This window comes from Aquarana catesbeiana, linkage group LG01 (assembly GCF_042186555.1).
Source record: "Aquarana catesbeiana isolate 2022-GZ linkage group LG01, ASM4218655v1, whole genome shotgun sequence".
NCBI lineage: Eukaryota > Metazoa > Chordata > Amphibia > Anura > Ranidae > Aquarana > Aquarana catesbeiana.
This window is the reverse complement of record NC_133324.1, coordinates 4079179-4098601: the sequence shown is the minus strand read 5'-3', so window position 1 is coordinate 4098601 and position 19423 is coordinate 4079179. Positions and strand designations below refer to the sequence as shown.

At 55.0% G+C, this 19423-nt stretch overlaps 1 protein-coding gene across 2 annotated transcripts in view; it reads right to left on the bottom strand.

Annotated features, from left to right (window-relative positions):
* Positions 1 to 15943, bottom strand: part of LOC141129501 (E3 ubiquitin/ISG15 ligase TRIM25-like) — a 34235-nt gene extending 18292 nt beyond the window's left edge. Inside the window, exon 1 of one of the 2 annotated variants that reach the window (XM_073617577.1) lies at positions 15805 to 15943. In XM_073617577.1, the coding sequence (XP_073473678.1) occupies positions 15805 to 15889 (85 nt within the window). In that variant the 5' untranslated portion in view covers positions 15890 to 15943. Of the gene's footprint in view, positions 1 to 15471; positions 15505 to 15804 lie in introns of those variants that run through there. The other variant, XM_073617585.1, reaches the window with a different exon arrangement.
* Between the last annotated feature and the right edge of the window lie 3480 nt (positions 15944 to 19423).

The window sequence follows — 19423 nt, the reverse complement described above, 5'->3', positions numbered from 1 at the left end:
CACATCAGTGCTCATCTGTGCCATATCAATAAACATCTGTGCCACATCCATGCCACTTCAGTAGTCATCCGTGCCACATCATTGATCATCCGTGCCACATCCATGCCATATCAGTGCTCATCTGTGCTACATCCATGCCACATCAGTGATCATCCGTGCCACATCCATGCCACATCAGTGCTCATCTGTGCCAAATTTTGATCATCCATGCCACATATGTGCCACATCAGTGCTCATATGTGCCACATTAGTAATCATCCATGCTACATATGTGCCACATCCATGCCACATCAGTGCTCATCCGTGCCATATCAGTGCCACATCAGTGCTCATCAGTGCTCATCCATGCCACATCAGTGATCATCCGTGCCACATCAGTGCTCATTCGTGTCACATCAGTGCTCATTCGTGTCACACCAGTGATCATTCATGCCATATCAGTGATCATCCGTGCCACATCCATGTCACATCAGTGCTCATCCGTGCCACATCAGTGATCATCCATGCACAGCAGTGATCATCCATGCCACATCAGTGATCATCCATGCCACATCAGTAATCATCCATGCCACATCTGTGATCATCCATGCCACATCCATGCCACATCAGTGCTCATCTGTGCCACATCCATGACACATCAGTGATCTTCTGTGACACATCAGTGATCATCCGTGCCAAATCCATGCCACATCAGTGCTCATCCGTGCCACATACATTCCACATCAGTGCTAATCCATGCCACATCCATGCCACACCAGTGCTCATCCATGCCACATACATTCCACATCAGTGCTCATCCATGCCATATCAATGCCACATCAGTGCTCATCAGTGCTCATCCATGCCACACCAGTGCTAATCTGTGACACATCCATGCCACATCAGTGCTCATCCATGCCACATCAGTGCTCATCCATGCCACATCAGTGCTCATCCATACCACACCAGAGCTCATCCATGCCACATCAGTGCTCATCTGTGCCACATCCATGACACATCAGTGATCATCTGTGCCACATCAGTGATCATCCGTGCCACATCCATGACACATCAGTGATCATCTGTGCCACATCCATGCCACATCAGTGCTCATCCATGCTACATCCATGCCACATCAGTGCTCATTCGTGCCACATCAGTGTTAATCCTTGCCACATCCATGCCATATCAGTGCTCATCCGTGCTATATCCATGCCACATCAGTGCTCACCTGTGCCACATCAGTGCTCATCCATGCCACATAAATGCCACATCAGTGATCATTCATGCCATATTAGTGATCATGCGTGCCACACCCATGCCACATCAGTGCTCATCATGTGCCATATTAATGCCACATCAGTGTTCATCAGTGCTCATCCATGCCACACCAGTGCTCATCCGTGCCACATCAGTGCTCATCCATGCCACATCCACGCCACATCAGTGCTCATCTGTGCCATATCAATGCCATATCAGTTCTCATCCTTGCCACATCCATGCCACATCAGTGATCATTCTTGCCACATCAGTGCTCATCCGTGCCACATCCATGCCACATTATTTCTCATCTGTGCTACATCCATGCCACATTAGTGCTCCTCTGTGCCACATCCATGTTACATCAGTTCTCATCCGTGTCACATCCATGCCGCATTAGTGCTCATCTGTGCCACATCCATAATACATCAGTGATCATCCGTGCCATATCAGTGATCATCCGTGCCAAATCAATGCCATATCAGTGCTCATCCGTACCACATCCATGCCAGATCAGTGATCATTCTTGCCACATCAGTGCTCATCCGTGTCACATCCATGCCACATTATTTCTCATCCGTGCTACATCCATGCCACGTTAGTGCTCATCCATGCCACATCCGTGCTCATCCGTGCCACATCCATGATACATCAGTGCTCATCCATGCCATATCACTGATCATCCTTGCCACATCCATTCCACAACCATGTCAGTGCTCATCCGTGCCACATCCATGCCACATCAGTGCTCATCCATGCCACATCAGTGATTATCCATGCTACATCCATGCCACATCAGTGAACATCCATGCAACATCAGTGATCTTCCGTGCCACATCCATGCCACATCAATGCTCATCTGTGCCACATCCATGACACATCAGTGATCATCCGTGCCACATCCATAACACATCAGTGATCATCCGTGCTACATCCATGCCACATCAGTGCACATCCATGCCACATTAGTGATCATTCATGCCACATCCATGCAACATCAATGCCACATCAGTGCTCATCCATGCCACATCAGTGATCATCCATGCCACATCCATGCCACATCAGTGCTCATCCCTGCCATATCCGTGCTCATCCGTGTCACATCCATGCTACATCAGTGCTCATTAGTGCCACATCCATGCCACATCAGTGCTCATCCGTGTCACATCCATGCTACATCAGTGCTCATCAGTGCCACATCCATGCCACATCAGTGCTCCTCCATGCCACATCCATGCCACATCAGTGCTCATCCATGTCACATCCATGTTACATCAGTTCATCAGTGCCACATCCATGCCACATCAGTGCTCATCTGTGCCCCATCCATGCCACATTAGTGCTCACCCATGCCACATCAGTGCTCATCCATGCCACATGAGTGCTCATCCATGCCACATCAGTGATCATCCATGCCACATCAGTGATCATCCATGCCACATCTGTGATCATCTGTGCCACATCCATGCCACATCAGTGCTCATCTGTGCCACATCCATGACACATCAGTGATCTTCTGTGACACATCAGTGATCATCCGTGCCAAATCCATGCCACATCAGTGCTAATCCGTGCCACATACATTCCACATCAGTGCTCATCCGTGCCACATCCATGCTCATCCATGCCACATACATTCCACATCAGTGCTCATCCATGCCATATCAATGCCACATCAGTGCTCATCAGTGCTCATCCATGCCACACCAGTGCTAATCTGTGACACATCCATGCCACATCAGTGTTCATCCATGCCACATCAATGCTCATCCATGCCACATCAGTGCTCATCCATACCACACCAGAGCTCATCTGTGCCACATCAGTGCTCATCTGTGCCACATCCATGACACATCAGTGATCATCTGTGCCACATCAGTGATCATCCGTGTCACATCCATGACACATCAGTGATCATCTGTGCCACATCCATGCCACATCAGTGCTCATCCGTGCCACATCCATGCCACATCAGTGCTCATTCGTGCCACATCAGTGATCATCCATGCCACATCCATGCCATATCAGTGCTCATCCGTGCTATATCCATGCCACATCAGTGCTCACCTGTGCCACATCAGTGCTCATCCATGCTACTTAAATGCCACATCAGTGATCATTCATGCCATATTAGTGATCATGCGTGCCACATCCATGCCACATCAGTGCTCATCTGTGCCATATTAATTCCACATCAGTGTTCATTAGTGCTCATCCATGCCACACCAGTGCTCATCCGTGCCACATCAGTGCTCATCCATGACACATCAGTGCTCATCTGTGCCATATCAATGCCATATCAGTGCTCATCCATGCCACGTCCATGCCACATCATTGATCATTCTTGCCACATCAGTGCTCATCTGTGCCACATCCATGCCACATTATTTCTCATCCATGCTACATCCATGCCACATCAGTGCTCATCTGTGCCATATCAATAAACATCTGTGCCACATCCATGCCACTTCAGTAGTCATCCGTGCCACATCATTGATCATCCGTGCCACATCCATGCCATATCAGTGCTCATCTGTGCTACATCCATGCCACATCAGTGATCATCCGTGCCACATCAGTGCTCATCTGTGCCACATTATTGATCATCCATGCCACATATGTGCCACATCAGTGCTCATATGTGCCACATTAGTAATCATCCATGCTACATATGTGCCACATCCATGCCACATCAGTGCTCATCCGTGCCATATCAATGCCACATCAGTGCTCATCAGTGCTCATCCATGCCACATCAGTGATCATCCGTGCCACATCAGTGCTCATTCGTGTCACATCAGTGCTCATTCGTGTCACACCATTGATCATTCATGCCATATCAGTGATCATCCGTGCCACATCCATGTCACATCAGTGCTCATCCGTGCCACATCAGTGATCATCCGTGCCACATCAGTGATCATCCGTGCCACATCAGTGATCATCCGTGTCACATCATTGATCATTCATGCCATATCAGTGATCATCTGTGCCACATCCCTGCCACATCAGTGCTCATCCATGACACATCAGTGATCATCCGTGCCACATCCATGCCACATCAGTGATCATCCGTGCCACATCCATGCCACATCAGTGCTTATCCGCACCACATTAGTGATCATCCATGCCAAATATGTGCCACATCCATGCCAGATCAGTGCTCATCCATGCCATATCAATGCCACATCAGTGCTCATCAGTGCTCATCCATGCCGCATCAGTGATCATCCATGCCACATCCTTGTCACATCAGTGCTCATCAGTGCCATATCAATGCCACATCAGTGCTCATCCTTGCCATATCAGTGATCATCCTTGCCACATCCATTCCACAACCATGTCAGTGCTCATCCGTGCCACATCCATGCCACATCAGTGCTCATCCGTGCCACATCAGTGATTATCCGTGCCACATCCATGCCACATCAATGCTCATCTGTGCCACATCCATGACACATCAGTGATCATCCGTGCCACATCCATGCCACATCAGTGCTCATCTGTGCCACATCCATACCACATCAGTGCTCATCCATGCCACATTAGTGATCATCCATACCATATCAATGCCACATCAGTGCTCATCGGTGCTCATCCATGCCACATCATTGCTCATACATGCCACATCCATGCCACATCAGTGCTCATCCGTGCCATATCAATAAACATCTGTGCCACATCCATGCCACTTCAGTAGTCATCTGTGCCACATCAGTGATCATCAATGCCACATCCATGCCATATCAGTGTTCATCTGTCCTACATCAATGCCACATCAGTGCTCATCCGTGCCACATCCATGCCACATCAGTGCTCATTCGTGCCATATCAATGCCACATCAGTGCTCATCAGTGCTCATCCATGCCACATCAGTGATCATCCGTGCCACATCCTTGCCACATCAGTGCTCATCAGTGCCATATCAATGCCACATCAGTGCTCATCCGTGCCACATCAGTGATCATCCGTGCCACATCCTTGCCACATCAGTGCTCATTGGTGCCATATCAATGCCACATCAGTGCTCATCCATGCTACATCAGTGATCATCCATGCCACATCCATTCCACAACCATGTCAGTGCTCATCCGTGCCACATCCATGCCACATCAGTGCTCATCCGTGCCACATCAGTGATTATCCGTGCCACATCCATGCCACATCAATGCTCATCTGTGCCACATCCATGACACATCAGTGATCATCCGTGCCACATCCATGCCACATCAGTGCTCATCTGTGCCACATCCATGCCACATCAGTGCTCATCCGTGCCACATCAGTGATCATCCGTGCCACATCAGTGTTCATCTGTGCACATTCATGCCACATTAGTGATTATCCATACCATATCAATGCCACATCAGTGCTCATCGGTGCTCATCCATGCCACATCCATGCCAAATCAGTGCTCATCTGTGACACATCCATGCCACATCATTGCTCATCCATGCCACATCCATGCCACATCAGTGCTCATCTGTGCCATATCAATAAACATCTGTGCCACATCCATACCACTTCAGTAGTCATCCGTGCCACATCAGTGATCATCCATTCCACATCCATGCCATATCAGTGCTCATCTGTCCTACATCCATGCCACATCAGTGATCATCCGTGCCACATCCATGCCACATCAGTGCTCATCTGTGCTACATTAGTGATCATCCACGCCACATATGTGCCACATCTATGCCACATCAGTGCTCATCCGTGCCATATCAATGCCACATCAGTGCTCATCAGTGCTCATCCATGCCACATCAGTGATCATCCGTGTCACATCAGTGCTCATTCGTGTCACATCAGTGATCATTCATGCCATATCGGTGATCATCCGTGCCACATCTATGCCACATCAGTGCTCATCCGTGCCACATCAGTGATCATCTGTGCCACATCAGTGATCATTCATGCCATATCAGTGATCATCCATGCCACATCCATGACACATCAGTGCTCATCCATGCCACATCAGTGATCATCTGTGCCACATCCTTGCCACATCAGTGCTCATTCCATGCCACATCAGTGATCATCCGTGCCACATCCATGCCACATCAGTGCTCATCCATGCCATATCAATGCCACATCAGTGCTCATCAGTGCTCATCCATGCCAGATCCTTGCCACATCAGTGCTGATCGGCGCCATATCAATGCCACATCAGTGCTCATCCGTGCCACATCAGTGATCATCCGTGCCACATCCTTGCCACATCAGTGCTCATCGGTGCCATATCAATGCCACATCAGTGCTCATCCATGCCACATCAGTGATCATCCATGCCACATCCATTCAACAACCATGTCAGTGCTCATCCGTGCCACATCCATGCCACATCAGTGCTCATCCGTGCCACATCAGTGATTATCCGTGCCACATCCATGCCACATCAATGCTCATCTGTGCCACATCCATGACACATCAGTGATCATCCGTGCCACATCTATGCCACATCAGTGCTCATCTGTGCCACATCCATGCCACATCAGTGCTCATCTGTGCCACATCCATGCCACATCAGTGATCATCCGTGCCACATCAGTGTTCATCTGTGCACATTCATGCCACATTAGATACCATATCAATGCCACATCAGTGCTCATCAGTGCCATATTAATGCCACATCAGTGCTCATCCGTGCCACATCAGTGATCACCCGTGCCACATCCTTGCCACATCAGTGCGCATCGGTGCCATATCAATGCCACATCAGTGCTCATCCATGCCACATCAGTGCTCATCCGTGCCACATCCATGCCACATCAGTGCTCATCCATGCCACATCAGTGATCATCCGTGCCACATCTATGTTACATCAGTTCTCATCCGTGTCACATCCATACCACATCATTGCTCATCCAAACCATATAAATGCCACATCAGTGCTCATACATGCCACATCCCTGCCACAAAAGTGCTCATCTCTGCCACATCCATGCCACGTCAGTAATCATCCATGCCACATCAGTTCTCATCAATGCCACATCCATGTTACATCATTGCTCATCCATGCCACATCCGTGCCATATCAATGCCACATCAGTGTTCCTCAGTGCTCATCCATGCCAAGCCCCTAAAAACCTCAGAAGTCTTCCCCCACTCGATTGAGCGGGGGCGCCCCTTCACAATGAGGCTTTGGGTTTCTGCTTTGTAGTTTTTGCCCCCAGGACTTCTTTAGGCCCTGTGCTTGGCCCTGAGGCCTACCTTTTGACCCTGGAGGCCGTCACAACTGTCTGGAAGCTGGGGGTCCTGGCACTGGAGAGGAAGCTCTCTTGTATGAAGAACGCTTATTCTTCCTTTTAATCGGTAAAAGGGTACTTTTACCGCTTGAAATTTTGCCCTTTTTTCCTATTTTTCGGGTCCATCGGGCGCCGTGATTGACGGGGATTACATTGTGGGACACTTTTTTTGGTGAATGGGTAGGGGTACGATGTACCGAGGTGGGGGGCGGGTTTCTGGGGGCCCTTTTGGCTTCCAGATTCCAATAAGCCTCCCCACCCACAGACCCCAATGACCACAGCCCAGGGTTGTCAGAAAGAGGCCCTTGTCCCCATCAACATGGGGACAAGGTGCTTTGGGGTGGGGGGGCTGCAGAGACCCCACTGCCCCAAAGCACCCACCCCCCCTGTTGAGGGCATGTGGCCTGGCATGGTTCAGGAGTGGGGGGTGCTTGCTCATCTCCCCTCCTATCCTGACCTGCCAGGCTGCATGCTCAGATAGGGGTAGGGTTGCCACCTCATCCCTTTAAACCCGAACACACATTAATTACACAGGTACTGTGGCTGATTAAGGTGGTATTTAAACTCACTTGGTGACTTATCTGCATTACATTAGCCTCAGAACCCGAGTATTTCAGATGTCTTTGGGTTTAAGGGGATGAGGTGGCAATCCTAGATAGGGGTCTCGTATGGTTTTTGGGGTGGGGGGCTGTGACAGACTCACCCGGGACAGAGGCTCTTGCCAACCGACTATGGGCCCTGGCATTTGAGGGATGTTGTTGTTAAATATTACTGTTCTATTTTACGTAACCCAAATCACCTTCTCAGTGTCCATTAAATAGTTGCCCATCATTTTCTCAGTCACCCTGTGCCCCTAATGGACTCAGGGTGACTTATACATAGGAGGTGCATGGGGAGCTGAAACACGGCTCTTTCCCAACCTCTCCAAGGGATTCTGGAATCCACACCCCCCCGCCAAAAGTGACTCCCATCACAGAGCCACACGCCGTTTTTGTTAAATTTTGGGGTGGGGTTTCTCTTAAAATCCATACCAGACCCACCGTTTTTTTTCTTTATTTTTTCAATAGCCAGTTGCCGGCAATTGCAACCGCGTGTCATTTTAATTGGGATCTGACTCATTTTCTTTCTTTATGCTGTAGAATGTTCTGTTTGTATATGCTACAAATGCGCCACTTTACAGGCAGACTAAGGGGACCCCCAGACCCTATATTAAAAGGAATTTTTCATTTTCATTGTTGCACTTTAACCCTTTGGCTGCCAGGCCCTGTGCTTCATTTCTGCAATTTTTCCTTTGCTTTATATTTTTCACTTACAGCTTTCAGAATTTGTGAAAGACCTCCCAAGCCATATATTTTCTGAAAGCACGCGATCAGTAGAATAAAAAGAAGGTGCTACAGATTTTTTAGACCCCGCGGCGGTATTTGTGCAAATGTTTATCAAACCAATATATTTGAAAAAAATACACTAAAACCATTATCAGCAGATGAAAACACAGCAAATTTTACAAAATCCCTACTAAATATCCACTTCGCAAACCAAGCCAATTCTGACACTTCGCTCCTACATGTCAAAAATCATAATTTCTTTGCTATAAAATTACATAGAACCCCCAAACATTATATATGTTTTTTTTAGCAGAGACCCTATAGAATACAATGGCGGTCATTGCAACTTTTTATCTTGCACGGTATTTGCGCAGCAATTTTTCAAACGCGTTTTTAAAAAACAAAACAACAAAGTTAGCCAAATTTTTTTGCATTGTGTGAAAGACGAAGTTACGCTGAGTAAATAGATACCTAACATGTCACGCTTCAAAATTGCACACACTCGTGGAATGGCGCCAAACTTTGGTACTTAAAAATCCCCATAGGTGACGCTTTAAAAATTTTTTACTGGTTACATGTTTTGAGTTACAGAGGACGTCTAGGGCCAAAATGATTGCTCTCGCTCCAACGTTCGCGGCGATACCTCACATGTGTGGTTTGAACACCGTTTTCATATGTGGGCGGGACTTACGTATGCGTTCGCTTCTGCGTGCGAGCTCACGGGGACAGGGGCGCTTTAAAATTTTTTTTTTTTTTTATTGTTAATTTTACTTAAAATTTTTTATTTTGACACTTTTTTAAAAAAATTAATTTTTTGATCACTTTTATTCCTATTACAAGGAATGTAAACATCCCTTGTAATAGCAATATGACACGATCGGTCCTCTTTACAGTGAGATATGGGGTCAATAAGACCCCACATCTCACCTCTAGGCTGGGAAGCCTAAAATAAAATAAAAAAAAAAAAACGATCACCGCTTCCCAGCCGAAGCGGCGCCGTTTTTTTGAATGCAGAGGCCGGGCGTGACGTCATAACATCGCGCCCGGCCTCCGAACGATCATAGAGACTCCGGCGACCATCTGGTCCCCTGGAAATCTCTATGATCCACATCCGGCACCGGCGGATCCTCTATCCGACTCACCGATCGCTGAGGTGAGTCGGTACAAGCACCGGAGGGCGGCAGGAGGGGGGGACGTCCCCTCCCGCCGCCCGTAAGAACGATCAAGCAGCGGAACTGCCGCTGGGATCATTCTTATGGTGTACGGAATCGCCGGCTGAAAATGCCGGTATCTGAATGATGTCTGTAGCCTCAGGCATCATTCAGATATAAGCCCCGAAAGTCGAGGACGTCATATGACGTCCTCCGGATGTCAAGAGGATATAAAAGCTTAACCTGTATTGAGTTAATAAATAACAAATATTTGTAACTTTAGCATTGCGCCTTTTTTGCGAAAAGGTGAAAATTGAACAGACGCAAAATCGGACCACCCATTGTTCTCTATGGAAAGACTGATGGAAATGGACACCCGCCTGCATCTGATCCAGTCTGCTAAAAACAGACGCATTGGGGTTCCATGCCCCATCCATCTAGCAGATCGGATTGCGTCCGATGGAAATGGACAGGCGGTCCACTTCCATCCGACCGCTCCATGGAGAACAGCGGGCTGTGTCCATGTCCGCTCTGCATCAGCGGACAGGACACGGACCTGTCATCCGTCTGCTCAGCGGGGATCAGCAGACAGATTCTCCATGTGAAAGGGGTCTTACCAGGAGCGGCCGGTCCATTAGGGGCACTGGGGCGCCACCCCCCTGCAGGGCCCCCGGACTTTTTTTCAAGCCACATGATTAGAGCCTGAGGCTCATGGGGACGATCCCCCCCGCACACTCACCCCTCCATGGTGACGGTCCCCCCCGCACACTCACCCCTCCATGGTGACGGTCCCCCCCGCACACTCACCCCTCCATGGTGACAGTCCCCCCCGCACTCACCCCTCCATGGTGACGGTCCCCCCCCGCACACTCACCCCTCCATGGTGACGGTCCCCCCCGCACACTCACCCCTCCATGGTGACGGTCCCCCCCGCACTCACCCCTCCATGGTGACGATCCCCCCCGCACACTCACCCCTCCATGGTGACGATCCCCCCCGCACTCACCCCTCCATGGTGACGATCCCCCCCGCACACTCACCCCTCCATGGTGACGTCCCCCCCGCACTCACCCCTCCATGGTGACGATCCCCCCCGCACTCACCCCTCCATGGTGACAATCCCCCCCGCACTCACCCCTCCATGGTGACGATCCCCCCGCACACTCACCCCTCCATGGTGACGATCCCCCCTGCACACTCACCCCCTCCATGGTGACGATCCCCCCGCACACTCACCCCTCCATGGTGACGATCCCCCTGCACACTCACCCTCCATGGTGACGGTCCCCCCCGCACTCACCCTCCATGGTGACGATCCCCCCCGCACTCACCCCCTCCATGGTGACGATCCCCCCCGCACTCACCCCTCCATGGTGACGATCCCCCCCGCACACTCACCCCTCCATTGGTGACGGTCCCCCCCGTACTCACCCCTCCATGGTGACGATCCCCCCCGCACTCACCCTTCCATGGTGACGATCCCCCCCGCACTCACCCCTCCATGGTGACGGGTCCCCCCCGTACTCACCCCTCCATGGTGACGGTCCCCCCCGCACACTCACCCCTCCATGGTGACGGTCCCCCCCCGTACTCACCCCTCCATGGTGACGGTCCCCCCCGTACTCACCCCTCCATGGTGACGGTCCCCCCCGTACTCACCCCCCTCCATGGTGACGGTCCCCCCCGCACACTCACCCCTCCATGGTGACGGTCCCCCCCGTACTCACCCCTCCATGGTGACGATCCCCCCCGCACTCACCCCTCCATGGTGACGATCCCCCCCGCACTCACCCCCTCCATGGTGACGGTCCCCCCCCGCACACTCACCCCTCCATGGTGACGGTCCCCCCCCGCACTCACCCTTCCATGGTGACGATCCTCCCCGCACTCACCCCTCCATGGTGACGGTCCCCCCCGCACACTCACCCCTCCATGGTGACGGTCCCCCCCGTACTCACCCCTCCATGGTGACGGTCCCCCCCGCACACTCACCCCTCCATGGTGACGGTCCCCCCCGCACACTCACCCCTCCATGGTGACGGTCCCCCCCGTGCACTCACCCCTCCATGGTGACGATCCCCCCGCACTCACCCCTCCATGGTGACGGTCCCCCCCGCACACTCACCCCTCCATGGTGACGGTCCCCCCCGCACACTCACCCCTCCATGGTGACGGTCCCCCCCGCACTCACCCCTCCATGGTGACGATCCCCCCCGCACACTCACCCCTCCATGGTGACGATCCCCCCCGCACTCACCCCTCCATGGTGACGGTCCCCCCCCGCACACTCACCCCTCCATGGTGACGGTCCCCCCCCGCACTCACCCCTCCATGGTGACGATCCCCCCCGCACTCACCCCTCCATGGTGACGATCCCCCCTGCACACTCACCCCTCCATGGTGACGGTCCCCCCCGCACTCACCCCTCCATGGTGACGGTCCCCCCCTGCACTCACCCCTCCATGGTGATGGTCCCCCCCGCACTCACCCCTCCATGGTGACGGTCCCCCCCGCACACTCACCCCTCCATGGTGACGGTCCCCCCCGTACTCACCCCTCCATGGTGACGGTCCCCCCCGTACTCACCCCTCCATGGTGACGGTCCCCCCCGTACTCACCCCTCCCATGGTGACGGTCCCCCCCGCACACTCACCCCTCCATGGTGACGGTCCCCCCCGTACTCACCCCTCCATGGTGACGATCCCCCCCGCACTCACCCCTCCATGGTGACGATCCCCCCCGCACTCACCCCTCCATGGTGACGGTCCCCCCCCCGCACACTCACCCCTCCATGGTGACGGTCCCCCCCGCACTCACCCTTCCATGGTGACGATCCTCCCCGCACTCACCCCTCCATGGTGACGGTCCCCCCCGCACACTCACCCCTCCATGGTGACGGTCCCCCCCGTACTCACCCCTCCATGGTGACGGTCCCCCCCGCACACTCACCCCTCCATGGTGACGGTCCCCCCCGCACACTCACCCCTCCATGGTGACGGTCCCCCCCGTGCACTCACCCCTCCATGGTGACGATCCCCCCGCACTCACCCCTCCATGGTGACGGTCCCCCCCGCACACTCACCCCTCCATGGTGACGGTCCCCCCCGCACACTCACCCCTCCATGGTGACGGTCCCCCCCGCACTCACCCCTCCATGGTGACGATCCCCCCCGCACTCACCCCTCCATGGTGACGATCCCCCCTGCACACTCACCCCTCCATGGTGACGGTCCCCCCCGCACTCACCCCTCCATGGTGACGGTCCCCCCTGCACTCACCCCTCCATGGTGATGGTCCCCCCCGCACTCACCCCTCCATGGTGACGGTCCCCCCCGCACACTCACCCCTCCATGGTGACAATCCCCCCCGCACTCACCCCTCCATGGTGACAGTCCCCCCCGCACTCACCCCTCCATGGTGACAGTCCCCCCCGCACTCACCCCTCCATGGTGACGATCCCCCCTGCACACTCACCCCTCCATGGTGACGATCCCCCCTGCACACTCACCCCTCCATGGTGACGGTCCTCCCCACACTCACCCCTCCATGGTGACGATCCCCCCCGCACACTCACCCCTCCATGGTGACGGTCCCCCCCGCACTCACCCCTCCATGGTGACGGTCCCCCCCGCACTCACCCCTCCATGGTGACGGTCCCCCCCGCACTCACCCCTCCATGGTGACGGTCCCCCCCGCACACTCACCCCTCCATGGTGACGATCCCCCCCGCACACTCACCCCTCCATGGTGACGGTCCCCCCCGCACACTCACCCCTCCATGGTGACGATCCCCCCCGCACACTCACCCCTCCATGGTGACGGTCCCCCCCGCACTCACCCCTCCATGGTGACGATCCCCCCTGCACACTCACCCCTCCATGGTGACGGTCCCCCCCGCACACTCACCCCTCCATGGTGACGATCCCCCCCGCACTCACCCCTCCATGGTGACGATCCCCCCTGCACACTCACCCCTCCATGGTGACGGTCCCCCCCGCACACTCACCCCTCCATGGTGACGATCCCCCCCGCACTCACCCCTCCATGGTGACGATCCCCCCCGCACTCACCCCTCCATGGTGACGGTCCCCCCCGCACTCACCCCTCCATGGTGACGGTCCCCCCCGCACTCACCCCTCCATGGTGACGATCCCCCCTGCACACTCACCCCTCCATGGTGACGGTCCCCCCCGCACACTCACCCCTCCATGGTGACGGTCCCCCCCGCACTCACCCCTCCATGGTGACGATCCCCACCCCCCTCACCCCTCCATGGTGACGATCCCCCCCGCACACTCACCCCTCCATGGTGACGGTCCCCCCCGCACTCACCCCTCCATGGTGACGATCCCCCCCGCACTCACCCCTCCATGGTGACGATCCCCCCTGCACACTCACCCCTCCATGGTGACGGTCCCCCCCCACACTCACCCCTCCATGGTGACGGTCCCCCCCCCCACACTCACCCCTCCATGGTGACAGTCCCCCCCGCACACTCACCCCTCCATGGTGACGGTCCCCCCGCACACTCACCCCTCCATGGTGACGGTCCCCCCCGTGCACTCACCCCTCCATGGTGACGATCCCCCCCGCACACTCACCCCTCCATGGTGACGGTCCCCCCGCACACTCACCCCTCCATGGTGACGGTCCCCCCCGTGCACTCACCCCTCCCTCCATGGTGACGATCCCCCCCGCTCTCACCCCTCCATGGTGACGATCCCCCCCGCACTCACCACTCCATGGTGAAGGCCCCCCCGCGCACTCCCCCCTCCATGGTGAAGGCCCCCCCGCGCACTCACCCGTCTATGGTGAAGGCCCCCCCGCGCACTCCCCCCTCCATGGTGAAGGCCCCCCCCTGCACTCACCCCTCCATGGTGACGATCCCCCCTGCACACTCACCCCTCCATGGTGACGGTCCCCCCCGCACACTCACCCCTCCATGGTGACGGTCCCCCCCGCACTCACCCCTCCATGGTGACGATCCCCACCCCCCTCACCCCTCCATGGTGACGATCCCCCCCGCACACTCACCCCTCCATGGTGACGGTCCCCCCCGCACACTCACCCCTCCATGGTGACGGTCCCCCCCCCACACTCACCCCTCCATGGTGACAGTCCCCCCCGCACACTCACCCCTCCATGGTGACGGTCCCCCCGCACACTCACCCCTCCATGGTGACGGTCCCCCCCGTGCACTCACCCCTCCATGGTGACGATCCCCCCCGCACACTCACCCCTCCATGGTGACGGTCCCCCCGCACACTCACCCCTCCATGGTGACGGTCCCCCCCGTGCACTCACCCCTCCCTCCATGGTGACGATCCCCCCCGCTCTCACCCCTCCATGGTGACGATCCCCCCCGCACTCACCACTCCATGGTGAAGGCCCCCCCGCGCACTCCCCCCTCCATGGTGAAGGCCCCCCCGCGCACTCACCCGTCTATGGTGAAGGCCCCCCCGCGCACTCCCCCCTCCATGGTGAAGGCCCCCCCGCGCACTCACCCGTCTATGGTGAAGGCCCCCCCATGCACTCCCCCCTCCATGGTGAAGGCCCCCCCGCGCACTCACCCGTCTATGGTGAAGGCCCCCCCATGCACTCCCCCCTCCATGGTGAAGGCCCCCCCGCGCACTCACCCGTCTATGGTGAAGGCCCCCCCATGCACTCCCCCCTCCATGGTGAAGGCCCCCCCGCGCACTCACCCGTCTATGGTGAAGGCCCCCCCATGCACTCCCCCCTCCATGGTGAAGGCCCCCCCGCGCACTCACCCGTCTATGGTGAAGGCCCCCCCATGCACTCACCCCTCCCTCCATGGTGACGATCCTCCCCGCACTCACCCCTCCCTCCATGGTGACGATCCTCCCCGCACACAAAAAGGTTGGGCTCGGGAGGCGCAGACCATTGCTCCCCGAACCCACCCATATCGTCTTCCAGTTTCTCCTCCTGGCCAATCAGGATGGATCAGGTTGGACAGGAGGAGAAGCTGAGGTATCCGTGGAGGGGTGAGTGCAGGGGGGACCCTCACCATGGAGGGGTGATTGTGCGGGGGGACCGTCACCATGGAGGGAGGGGTGAGTGCGGGCAAACCTGGGGGGTCTTACTATGTTTGTGAGTTTTTTATTTTTTCTTTTACTTTTTTACATTATTTTTTACAGTCATTTTATATATATTTTTTTGGGGGTGAGATATCAGAGATCTAAACAGACCCCCGTATGTCTTTTTTTGAGACAGACAAAGGGACTGAAGATAATCCTTTTCTCTGTATCACTTGAATGAATGAAGAATGTGTATAGAGATTCCTCTCTCATTCATAAACTGACAGTCTGATACAATGTAACATTCATGGTTACTATTATTAGATGTTGGTGGGTATAGAGGAGAGATCATAGTGATCACTGCATGTGCCCAGGGTGCTACACTGAGGGGGGGTGGTAAACACATGTTTACCAAGCCCCCCTAAGCCCAAACATCACCCGCACCCACACCCCCCCCCTCCCCCTGCCACCATTCCCAGCCTGTCAGTTTACCGGAGAAGAAGCTGCAGGAGGGATGCCGCCAGGGCAGCGGGGGCCGGTATGGGGGGGGCTATCTGAGTGATGGGGGGACACATCTGAACCCCCCCCCAAGCCCCCAGAAGCACCTGAAGCCAGCTGGAGCGGCAGAGGAGGGATGCCAGGCTTATGATGGTGGCTGCAGGGGATCGAATTTTGGGGGGGTCGGATCGGGTGTGGGGGTCAGTTCTGGGGGGGGGGGAAGGGGGTTGAAGGGGATAGGAGAGGAGAGTGGGGGGAGTAGTTTTAGGTGGAAGGGAGGTGGAGAAGGTGGGGACAAGGAAGTGGCGAGATGGAGGGGGGGTCACATTCGGGGTTAATAACTCTGATCAGTGGGTTGTAATCCGCTGATCAGAGATATAGAATTATTCAGCAGAGTCAGCTAAACAATTCTGATATAAGCTTATAGGAGAGGGGGAAAGGAGGTTTGTACGCCGTACTGACCTGGCCACATTTTGTAGGTCTGTACGGTGTACGGACTTGGCAGTGAAAGGGTTAAGCATCTTTAAAATCACTGCTTCTAAAAAAAATATATATACATATATATAAAAAAACAAAAAAACTTTTTATTGATACACGTATCCAAGGGTAGTACCCGGACCCCCATACCCCTTTTATGGGACAGTTACTTGCATATAAGCCTTCAAGATGGGCACTTTTGATTTATCCTGTTCGGCTCCCATAGACATCAATGGGGATCGCTGTTCGGGTCAGAACATTTCGGTTCGCAACAGAACTCCTGAACGAGGGGGGGGGGGGTTCGGCCCATCTCTAGAATCAGGCTTGCAAGAGGGCGGAGTTGTAAAGATAAGATCAGCCCACAATTTAGAGAAGACATTAAGGAACTACATAATGACAATAATGAGGACAAGGTTTCAGCGACATACCTGAGACACACGGACACATACCGGAGACACACGGACACATACCGGAGACACACGGACACATACCAGAGACACACGGACACATACCGGAGACACACGGACACATACCAGAGACACACGGACACATACCGGAGACACACGGACACATACCAGAGACACACGGGCACATACCGGAGACACACGGACACATACCGGAGACACACGGACACATACCGGAGACACACGGACACATACCAGAGACACACGGGCACATACCGGAGACACACGGACACATACCGGAGACACACGGACACATACCGGAGACACACGGACACATACCAGAGACACACGGACACATACCGGAGACACACGGACACATACCAGAGACACACGGGCACATACCGGAGACACACGGACACATACCGGAGACACACGGACACATACCGGAGACACACGGACACATACCAGAGACACACGGGCACATACCGGAGACACACGGACACATACCGGAGACACACGGACACATACCACAGACACACGGACACATACCGGAGACACAGGGACACATACCGGAGACACACGGACACATACCGGAGACACACGGACACATACCGGAGACACAGGGACACATACCGGAGACACACGGGCACATACCGGAGACACACGGACACATACCGGAGACACACGGACACATACCGGAGACACATGGGCACATACCGGAGACACACGGACACATACCGGAAACACACGGACACATACCAGAGACACACGGGCACATACCGGAGACACACGGACACATACCGGAGACACACGGACACATACCACAGACACACGGACACATACCGGAGACACACGGACACATACCGGAGACACACGGACACATACCGGAGACACACGGACACATACCGGAGACACACGGACACATACCACAGACACACGGACACATACCGGAGACACACGGACACATACCGGAGACACACGGACACATACCACAGACACACGGACACATACCGGAGACACAGGGACACATACCGGAGACACACGGGCACATACCGGAGACACACGGACACATACCGGAGACACACGGACACATACCACAGACACACGGACACATACCAGAGACACACGGGCACATACCGGAGACACACGGACACATACCGGAGACACACGGACACATACCATAGACACACGGACACATACCGGAGACACAGGGACACATACCGGAGACACACGGACACATACCGGAGACACACGGACACATACCGGAGACACAGGGACACATACCGGAGACACACGGGCACATACCGGAGACACACGGACACATACCGGAGACACACGGACACATACCGGAGACACACGGACACATACCGGAGACACATGGGCACATACCGGAGACACACGGACACATACCGGAAACACACGGACACATACCGGAGACACAGGGACACATACCGGAGACACACGGACACATACCGGAGACACACGGACACATACCGGAGACCGGAGACACACGGACACATACCGGAGACACAGGGACACATACCGGAGACACACGGACACATACCGGAGACACACGGACACATACCGGAGACCGGAGACACACGGACACATACCGGAGACACACGGGCACATACCGGAGACACACGGACACATACCGGAAACACACGGACACATACCGGAGACACACGGACACATACCGGAGACACACGGACACATACCGGAGACACAGGGACACATACCGGAGACACACGGACACATACCGGAGACACACGGACACATACCGGAGACCGGAGACACACGGACACATACCGGAGACACACGGACACATACCGGAGACACACAGACACATACTGGAGACCGGAGACACACGGGCACATACCGGAGACACACGGACACATACCGGAGACACACGGACACATACCGGAGACACACGGGCACATACCGGAGACACACGGACACATACCGGAGACCGGAGACACACGGACACATACCGGAGACACACGGACACATACCGGAGACCGGAGACACACGGACACATACCG